The sequence below is a fragment of the Chiloscyllium plagiosum genome, chromosome 19 (assembly GCF_004010195.1).
Source record: "Chiloscyllium plagiosum isolate BGI_BamShark_2017 chromosome 19, ASM401019v2, whole genome shotgun sequence".
In the NCBI taxonomy this organism is placed as follows: domain Eukaryota; kingdom Metazoa; phylum Chordata; class Chondrichthyes; order Orectolobiformes; family Hemiscylliidae; genus Chiloscyllium; species Chiloscyllium plagiosum.
In genome coordinates this window covers 67,889,976-67,901,090 of record NC_057728.1, presented here as the reverse complement: position 1 = coordinate 67,901,090, position 11,115 = coordinate 67,889,976, and the positions used below count along the sequence as shown (strand labels likewise).

General features: G+C 40.4%; 1 protein-coding gene across 1 annotated transcript in view; it reads right to left on the bottom strand.

Annotated features, from left to right (window-relative positions):
• Positions 1 to 7,600, bottom strand: part of nap1l1 (nucleosome assembly protein 1-like 1) — a 78,212-nt gene extending 70,612 nt beyond the window's left edge. Inside the window, exon 1 of the mRNA XM_043708795.1 lies at positions 7,498 to 7,600. Coding sequence (XP_043564730.1) covers positions 7,498 to 7,514 — 17 coding nt within the window. The 5' untranslated portion in view covers positions 7,515 to 7,600. The remainder of the gene's footprint in view (positions 1 to 7,497) is intronic.
• Between the last annotated feature and the right edge of the window lie 3,515 nt (positions 7,601 to 11,115).

The following is an 11,115-nucleotide window of genomic DNA, read 5'->3' as shown; positions in this document are numbered from 1 at the left end:
CACAGCTTAAAAATACGGGGTAGATCATTTAGGACAGAGATGAGGAGAAACTTGTTCACCCAGAGAGTGGTGGCTGTGTGGGATGCTCTGCCCCAGAGGGCAGTGGAGGCCCAGTCTCTGGATTCATTTAAGAAAGAGTTGGATAGAGCTCTCAAAGATAGTGGAATCAAGGGTTATGGAGATAAGGCAGGAACAGGATACTGATTAGGAATGATCAGCCATGATCATGTTGAATGGTGGTGCAGGCTCGAAGGGCTGAATGGCCTACTCCTGCACCTATTGTCTATAGAACAAAACAGCACAAGAACAGCCCTTTCAGCCCAGCAAGCCAGCACCAACACCTGCCTTTCAAACTAAAAATCCCTTGTTTCTGTGCAGCTTGTATCCCTCGATTGCCTGCCTATTCTGCTATTATATCGGCTTCCTCCATCTCCTCAGGCAACATATTCAAGACGCTCATCACCTTCAAAAAAAATTTGCCTCACATCTCCTTTAAACATACCCTCTTACCTTAACTCTACATCCTCTAGAAATTGTAGAAGAACAATACCGCACAGGAAGCGGCCAACATATTTTGCCCTCCACATTAAAACGGTCTTCACTTAGAGGATCCATATCCCTCTATTCCCTTCCTATTCATGTATTTATCCAGGTGCTTGAGTGCTGCTATTATATCTGCTTTCATCACCACCTCTGGCAGTGCATTATAAGCACTCACCACTGTTTAAAACTTGCTTCATACATCTCTTTTAAACTTCTCTCCTCACACCTTGAACCTGTGTCCCCTAGTAATTGACCCCTCCACCCCTGAAGAAAGCCTCATACTTCCACTCTATCCATGCCATTCACAATCTTATAAACTTTCAGGTCACCCCTCAACTTCCTACATTCCAGTGAAAACAAACCCAGTCTATCCAACCTTTCTTCATAGCTAAAATCCCCCATATCAGGCAACATTCTGGTAAACCTTTTCTGTACCTTCTCCAAAGCATCCACATCCTTTTGTTAGTGTGGTAACCAGAATTATACGTGTGGCCTACGTTCTATAAAGCTGCAGCATAACTCATCTATCCTTATACTCAATGCCCCTTCCAATGAAGGCAAGCATGCCATAGGCCTTTTTTACTACCTTATCTAACTGTGCTGCCACCTTTAGTGATCTGTGGACCTGCACACCCAGATCCCTCTGCATAATAATACTCCTAAGGACTTGCCATTCACTGTATAGTTTTTACCTGTACTCGACCCTCCAAAATGCATCACCTTACATTTGTCCAGATCAACTCCATGTGCCATTTTATCGCCCAAGCCTCCTATTGACCAAAAGCCTGCTATTTCCTCTGACAACCCTCACTATCCACAATGCCACTAATCTTTGTATTGTCTGATCCCAGTGGAACACTCTCAGCCCTGCATTCCAAGGGGTAACTTTCTCATGCAGAAGGTGGAGGAGTGTCGGAAGTTGGTCCAATTACAACATGTAAAAAGGCATCTGGGTGGGTACATGAATAGTGTTTAGTAGGATATGGGCCAAATGCAGGCAAACAGGACTAGGTCTGGTCAGCAAAGACGAGTTGAACCAAAGGGTCTATTTCTGTGTAATACGATTATGACAGCGTACTGATTTTCTCTCCCAACTACAACCAAAATTACCCATTTATAGTTTGCTTGAGGGTTTTTTCACTACGGAGCCCAAACACACAAATCTACAATACACTTTACAAATACTAAACTCCTACATGCTGCCCTGGACTCTGTGGTTCAGTGACACAATATCTACAATACAAGGCAAAAATCCCAGCTTTGACTTGCTGATATCCTGCATATGATTCGTCCAGTGTTGAAAATCATAAAGACAACAATTTTTCAAGAACCAGATGACTTAAGGAATTTTTACCCATCACCTTAAATTAAACAATCAAAACATGAGTATCGCTCCAGTTCTGAAAAAGAAACAAAGTTGAACCTTGCAAGACAGTGTTAGATTTCAAGGCAGAAGTATGCAACAAATTAAGATCCTTTTCCCAGCTGATCTCCCTATAAAACCGCTTTATCTTCAAGACAACCTTAAACTGGCTCTGCACACATTCCAAAATAACAAGCTCTCGAAAACTGGACCCGCAAGGGTGGCAATGTTGAAGTCTAAAGGCCCAGAATTCAATCAATTCCTTGGAAAGAAATTTATGTCAGTTTATGCAGATCTTTGAAGTGGTCAAGATCAGAACTTTTCAAATGAAGAAATTCTTACACATCTTGATCCCAAATTACTTACCCCACAATTCTAGACGTCTCCAATGATTAGAAAGCCTTTCTGAATCCACACTCTCTAGCCCTTTTAAAGTTTTTTTGTTCCTACCAGATACTTTTCCTAAATTCCAAAGTTTAGGCCCAGAATCCTTCATCTCTCTTTAGTGCAATCCCATCATCCCAACACTCAGTCTGGAGAACCTTCACTGTACTTCAATGGTCCATACCCAACCTTAGGTAGGGGACCCAAAACTGCACACATTGTTGAAGGTCTCAATACACAACAACACTTCTGTTCTACCTAAAGTGGATAATCTCTCAAACAAAAAGAAATCGCACACAAAACAGGTTGGCAGCCTCTGCGGGGAAAAAAAGTAGAGTTAAAGTTTGAATCCATTGACTCTTCAGACCCTGAGTTTCACCAATTTCTATTTTTTGTTTCAAATCTTCAGCAGCTCTTTGTTTTATTTTTGTGGATATCCTCATTTATCCACATTGATTCAGCAAGAACTTGGCAAGGGAAAGACACTCAGCCTGTCCAAAACACATCAAAAAGTTCAATGCACCATTCTCAACCTATTCTAGTTTTGTCACATAGCTAGAAATATTACATTTGGTCACACATCCCAAATCATGGATATAGACTGTGGACAGTTGCAAGTCAGATCATTAAGCAGGGAGTTACCAGTTATTCCTACTGTTGTTAGCTAATCCTCAATCCATGCAAATATACTACCCCTTTTCACGTGGTCTCATTTTGTTTACTAAACTCCCACAGAGGACTTAGCAGGAGTAAGTCATTCAACCCTTCTAGCTTCTCTTCCTCCATTCAAGAGGATCATAGCTGATTCGGTTACAGTTTCAACTTTACTTCTGTCTGTACTCCATAAATCAGACTCCCCTTTTGCCAAAAATCTATCCAATGCTGTCTTGAATAAAGTTAAGATTCAGCCTTAACTACGTTCAGGGAAGAGAACTTCACAACTAAGATTTCACCCCCACCTTATTTCTATCCAAAGTTTTATCACCTTTTCTTTTATGCCTGTGCTTCCTAGATGTTTAATATCCTTCAATATTCAGGTCCTATCTTTGATAATACTTCAGCCCTTTTAAAATAAAATATGGATATTGTTGGCTAGCAAACACTGTATCCACAAATGCCCCGGGACAAAGTAGCAAATTGCCTTCTTCAACCACTGCAATCTATATGTAACCACACCCGCAGTGCGGTTGAGAAGAAAGTTCCGGAATCTTGACTCAGCTACAAAGAAAAAAAAACAGTACAGAACTAAGTCAGGATGGGTACTATTTGAAGAGGAGCCTGGCTCTAAACTAGATTACACACCTATTCGCTTCTATTTATGGAATAAACCCCCCTCCACCACCCACCTCCAGTTTGTTGCAGATGCTGCACGCTTTGAATTGCATTCAAATTGATTTTATTCTACCATTCAATTTTGTACTTCCCATTAATAGCTTTGTTTTTTCTCCTACCTGAATACTCTTGCAGGCTCCCATCTGCATCACAAGCTAGCTTAAACCTTTCAACAGCATGAGCAAATCTCCTTGTCAGGATCAGTTCCAGTCCTAAGGTACAATTTATAATTTAAACAGGTCCCACCTCCTCCAGAAGCAGTCCCAATTTCAATAGTTCACAGGTGAAACAAACACTCACTTTCAGCCTAATTCTCCAGTTAATTCACAATTTTTTTAAAAATACTACACTCCATTGCCTTTATTCAGTAGCACCTGCAATACGTTCGAAATCCCTCATTCTGACTTGGCCACAAAGCCATGTAAAAATAGATATCCCCTACCCAATATAATAATGAGGAGCAACAGGACCACACAAGTGGCCGCTATTTAGCTTCCCAGAATCTAACGAGTTTTGGAAAATTAGAACTAATCAACAATCTCACTGGCTAATTTTTTTTTAAGACTCCACTGTGAAATCCATCAGAACCTGGGGACTTGTCAACTCAATTCCAATAATTTACTCAGTGGTTGTGCGGCAAGTTTGCAGACCAAAACACAGGCAAAGATTGGCTGGTCCATACAACTATTGTCTGTTTCCTTCCACCAGATGACTAATCCTCCATGCAATCTTCAAGATTCCAATGGCAAATTATTTTGACAGACAAGGGCATGAACCATGATCTGCATGATTAACTGAACCTGTAGGCAACCAAAATTTGATTTTAAAAAATTGAATACACAGCCTTTATCAGGAAGCCACCATATTTTAAATCACTGATAGACTTATAAACGGTCAGAGAACCAGTTGAAACAAACTTCAACTTGTATTGACAATTAAAAAAGTCCAAATTCAGCAGATATTCAAGCAAACAAACTAAGCAAGATAATTCTGTAGCATTCAGTTCCAATTAAATGAGATGCAGAAACATAGCTCTTCAAACCTGTAGCATTCGTGATGATCCTGGCTGATTATCGAACTCCGTATTCTATAATTCCTGTAACCCCAAGAACAATATCCAAAACCATTCTTGAAAACAGCCAACCAGGGCTCAATTCCAAGACTGCTAGCAAGCAAGCTAGGAGTGAAATGAAAAGCTGCTCTACTCAATTGTTACAATTTGGAATGCGCTGCCTGGGGTAATGGTGGAGGAAGATTCATGGAAAGCTTCAAAGCAGAGCTGGATGTGCATTTGGAAGTCATGAATTCAGACGTTTTCGGAGACAGGGCTGGAAGTAGGTGAAAGTGAGGACTGCAGATGCTGGAGACTAGAGTCAAGATTCGAGTGATGCTGGAAAAGCACAGCAGAGCAGGCAGCATCCGAGGAGCGGCGGGAAAAAAAAAGAAAGAGAATCGACATTTCGGGCAGGAGCCCTTCATCCGGGATGGAGACTGGGACGAGCCAGTTGGCTCTTTTGGGAACTGGTATGGACATGGGTCAAATAACCTCCTTCTGTACTATAAAATTCTAATGATTCTGACACTGTCTTAGCCTGAAATGCTTCCTGTGGCAAAAATCCACAGGTTCTCCACTGTCTAATGGAAGGTATTTCTCATCATCTCACTCCTAAATGGCCTATCCTGTATACTTAAGCGGTGACTCCTGATTCTAGACAACTCCATCTGGAAAAGGTTTCCCACATTTACCCTAACAGAATTTTGTCAAACTGTAACGAGGACGTAAAGAGCCTAAAAAGGAATATAGATAGGTTAAGCAAGTAGGCAAAGATTTAGCAAATGGAGTAAAGTGTGTGAAAAGGTGCTTCTGTTCATTCTGGCTCAAAGAATGAACACAATGGAAAGAGGTTGCAGAACTCAATCGTAGGGAGCACCAGCATGACTGAGCAATTGGTGTACAAGTATCCAGATCTCATAACACTTCCCCCTTTTCCAATCGATCACTGGTGGTAATAAACTGCGTTCCCATTCCGGATATAGTAGTTGCTGATCTCATGTTTATCCACTTTATACAAATCTGCCACTCACTCAACTTACCCAAAATCTAATATATCCTCAGTTCACACTCTCATCTAGCTTTGCGTAAACCTGGAGATATTACATTGAGCTCCCTCATCTAAAATCATTGATATATATGGGTGAATAGCTGAGGTCCAAGTACTGATCCCTGGGATGCCTCACTAGTCATTGTCAGCCACTCAAAATGACTCACTTATTCTTCTATCTTGTTTCCTGTCTGCAACCAATACCCCTAGTTCCACATGTTTTAATTTCATACTCTAATCTCATCTGTGGGAATCTTATCAAAAGCTTTCAGAAAAAAAAAATCTAAGTAAACCATATCTAGCTCACCTGAACCAACCTGAATTACATGCTCAAATTCCAAGTAGACTGGTCAGCATGATTTACCTCAAATTTTTGTTGTTAGTCTAATCCTGTCACTGTTTTCATAGTGTTCTGCTAAATCTCTTATAATGCATACTACCTATGTCTCCACTACGGATATCAGGCTAATTGATCTACAATTTAGTTTTTCATCCACGTTTTTAAACAAAGTTACATTAACAATCCTCCAATTCACAAGAACTGTTCCAGAACCTAGAATCTGAAAGCTGCTGTCCAATGCAGCCCCTATTTCTAAGCAATTGTAAGTATTCTGGGATATAGATGATTGATGAATTAAAACCAATTTCCCCAACAAATACTGACTGCAATTCCCCCTCTATGAAACCTAGTGCCCCCCCCAACATTTTTGGGGCATTTAGTTTTCTCCCTTGAGAATGCAAAGCATAAACAAAACAAAATACTCTGCCACCTGTCTGTTCCCCGTTGTGAAGTTTTCTGTTCTGACTGAGAAATCTACCTTGAGTCTTCGCTAATTGTTTTGTTTTCACGTACAAATTGATTGCAAAAAAACTTCCAAAGCATGCCCGTTACATGCTTTCTGGCAGACTATTTCCATTCTTAAAAATGAGTGATTTCCTTTACTTAAATCTAAACCGCTCCCAGTCATCAGGTCTGCTGTTCTTTTCGGCCAATTTGTATGCACCTTCCTTGAATCTAACATTATCCCTAATTTCTCATTAGTACTATTCCAGTTTGGTGTTTGTTTCAGCCACAAAACAAATTATTCACAGTTCAGGAGGTAAACTCCATGAAGTTCAAAAACAATAGTATGTCCATTATACAATTTCTAATGCAACAAATTTGCATTTCAAGTGACATTGTCCAGTAGAAGGGAATCTTTGTACAATATTAATAAACAAATTCTTAAAACCGTTCAGGGAGTCACATAGAAAACCATTCAATATCCACCTGAATAGTATGTAGAGCAATCCAGTCTGCTCAATTTCCCTGCTGTCTTTGTGGGTATACCAGTTTATTTCCCACAAGCACCTATCAGATGTCCTGCTGAAATAGATTCTCTTTACTTCCAAAAGCCTCATAAATGGAGTTCCAGTGCATTACTGCACATAAGAAGAACATCCACGTCTTAAACGTTGCATTAGCAGCCAATACAAACAATTTTTACCTTCTTTTCCAAACAGGTCACATTGTTGAAAGCTTTCATTTTTAAATCCTGAACCACATGTCTCAAGATGACCAAATAATCACATTATTCTGTCCAAAACAGGTTTCAAATTTTATGGTACAAGTCTTACTCTATACATGTATATATCAGACTTTTTCCTCCCCACTGTTAAGTGAGCAGCAACTTACACAGAACCTTTGAACTAAAACAAAAATATATCACTTCCACAAAACACTGAAAACTACAAATTACTGATTATCAAGTGTAACTGTTGTCAGGTACTTACTTGTTAATGTCGGCCATCTTAAGTACAAGATATACCTGAAGGGAAAAAAGTTATAGTTTAAAAAACCCAAAGTCAGAGGTACATTTTCTACAAAGTCTTCCATGATTTTCAGAACTTCTGTTGAACATAAATTTAACTACAACCAAGTCAGGGCAGCTGCAACAGCCATCTACAGAATCACAATCTAGAACATTTAATACCATGAAATGCCTTTAAGAGACATTAGTGCTGCATGAGGAAGTTATTCCAGTTGTACATAGATTACAAATAAAGATTGTTATATGAAACAAAATCTATAAATAATCCAGTGTAAGCAGAACACAATTGGCATGCCTGTGCAAGCAAGGAGGCATTTCTCAAGAAGGCTAGATTCAACTATTGCATTAGCGTTTCCCTCAACTGGAGGGCACTAACATTCTTTAGAACATAAAATCAGTACACAAAATCAGAAACACCTTAAGTACTTAAACTGCTAAAATCAAACCGTTAAGTCAAGTTTGAAAATGCCAACGTGATGACTAAACTGAAATGGTTTGAAAATAATCATGACTATAAACAAACAGACTGTACAATCCACTAAACACTTTGCCATGTCTACAATCATTCTTCACAAGCAGACATTACAAAACTGAAGTGATTTAAAGTGGATGCAGAGCAGAATGATAAAAAAAAAATGAAGTTATGGCCACAAAGACTCAAGTTTTTCAATAAAGGGAAGTGATTTCACATGGTAACCAACTGCTTGGCACAGTCTACTCATTTTCCAGCATCAATGCACTGTACTGAGAGATGCCATGCCTGATGAGATGTGTTAAATCAAGACGCAAACTTCCTGGATACTACTTTAAAGGGGAACAGGGCATGTAACCTTATTATCTTGACCAATATTTGTCACGCAATCAACATCACAGAACAGATTATTTGATCATTATCACCTTGCTCACCTGCATTTCCTGTACTAAAAAGTGACAACAATACAACAATACAAAAATCAGTGAAACTGCAAAGCAAATCAGAGAGCCACCCACAACTTAGCAAGATGCAGCCAGAGCTTTACGCTAACCAAAGGAGGTAGCTATGCAAACTAACGCGCGCACAAACGCACCAGCAGGAAGTCCCAAATCTAGAATAGTAAATGAGAAAAGTGCCTATTTTAAATCTGTTCACAGTATAAAATGACATCATGAATAGTAAAAAGCATTGAAAATGTTGGGAATTAGGTCAGGAAAACAAATCTTTATTTCCTTAGCATGCTTGGGAAAATCTGATATTCCACTATGTCATAAATGCAATTATGTACTCCATATTTTCATAGGAAAGTACAAAGTCCTACAACATCTCCACAGTCTTTGCAGCTTCAGCTAGGGAAGGTGGTCATTCAGACTCATGGGCCTCCTTGTTGAAGGAAATATTGTGTCAATGATCAGATACTGTATAGTTGAACAGCGTCATCCATCCCAAAGGAATTTTCCATGATTGCCTCTACTGGAATTCTCAGGCTAATCTTCTACAGGGGTGAAGACCCTCTGCTCAGCTGATGGTTCCTATCAGCGTCCAATCTCTTCACACTGCATCTTCAGATATTGCAGTCGCACTTGTCACCATTGTCCACAACTACACCATGAACATGGCTACCTATTCACAGCTGGGTTAACTCCTGCTTATGGATGGCCTCTATAACAGGAGATTAGCTACTTTCACAAGTTCACAAATCCCTAGCCACTTATGTATTGGCTGAAGCTTACACACTATTGAAGGAAAGAACAATTTATAGCTTGAAGAAAGCAATTCATGAGTAGGTGGGGTAGTTAATCGGTATGATAGTCTTCATCTTCCAATGATCTGTTCTGTCCACTTCCATAATCCACACCTCAAAAATACAGGGGTAATCCAGACTGTCAAAGCTCATAACAAGAAGTCTCCTGACATTCACAAGGCAATCAAGCTTTGGATGGCTTCTTGGTCTTGCCCATCACAGGAATGTCAGCTTTTCACAAATATTCATGTTGAAGATGACCAGAGCAGTAATAGATTTAAAGATGAAATGTATAACGCTAGAAAGCTGAGCAAGGTGCATTAAAAGGGCAATCTGATTTACAAAATACTACAATAACCCAGTTTCATGCAGGTCAAAATGTCTCTTTTGCATAACTTCCCACCATTTACAATGCAAGCCTCACCTCGAATCAGTCCATCTATCACTGCAAGCAAACTTAGGACAAAGCCTCTTGACTGGGATGAGTCGGAGTCATAGATATACAGCACGGAAACAGACCCTTCGGTCCAACCCGTCCATGCTGACCAGATATCCCAACCCAATCTAGTCCCACCTACCAACACCTGGCCCATATCCCTCCAAACCCTTCCTAATCAAATACCTATCCAGATGTCTCTTAAATGTTGCAATCATACTCGCCTCCACCACTTCCTCTGGCAGCTCATTCCATACATGTACCATCCACTGAGTGAAAGAGTTGCCCCTTAGGTCTCATAGCTTTCCCCTCTCTCCCTAAACCAATGCCCTCTAGTTCTGGACACCCCCACCCCAGGGAAAACACTGTCTAGTTATCCTAGCCATGCCATTCATGATTTTATAAACATAAGGTCACCCCTCAGCCTCTGACGCCCCAGGAAAAACAGCCCCATCCTATTCAACCTCTCCCTGTAGCTCAAATCCTCCAATCCTGGCAACATCCTGGTAAATCTTCTGAACCCTTTCAAGTTTCACAAATCCTTTCTATAGAAGGAGATCAGATATGCATGCAATATTCTAAAAGTGGCTTAACTAATGTCCTGTACAGCTGCAACATGGCCTCCCAACTCCTGTACTCAATACAGGAAAGGATACCAAACGCCTTCTTCGCTATCCTATCTACCTGCAACTCCACGTTCAAGAACCTGCACTCCAAGGTCTCTGTTCAACAACACTTCGAGATCTTACCATTAAAGTACAAGTCCTGCTAAGATTTGCTTTCCCAAAATGCAACACCTCACATTTATCTAAGTTAAACTCCACCTGCCACTTCTCAGCCCATTGGCCCATCTGATCAAGAATCTGTTGTAATCGGAGGTAGCCTTCGTCACTGTTCACACCTTCAATTTTGGTGTCATCTGCAAACTTACTAACTATACCTCTTATGCTCACATCCTAATCATTTGTATAAATGAAAAGTAGTGGACCCAGCACTGATCCTTGTGGCACTCTACTGGTCGCAGGCCCCCAGTCTGAAAAACAACCTTCCACCACCCTCTGTCTTCTACCTTTGAGCCAGTTCTGTATCCAAGTGGTTAGTTCACCCTGTACGCCATGAGATCTAACCTTACTAACCACTCTCCCATGGCGAACCTTGTCAAAGACCTTACTGAAATCCATATAGATCACATCCACCACTCTGCCCTCAATCTTCTTTGTTACTTCAAAAAAACTCAATCAAATTTGAGATATGATTTCCCACACACAAAGCCATGCTGACTATCCCTAATCAGTCCTTGCCTTTCCAAATACATGTACATCCTGTCCCTCAGCATTCACTCCAACAACCTGCCCACCACCAACATAAGGCTCACTGGTCAATAGTCCCCAGCTTGTCCTTACAATCATAGCCAACCTCCAGTCTT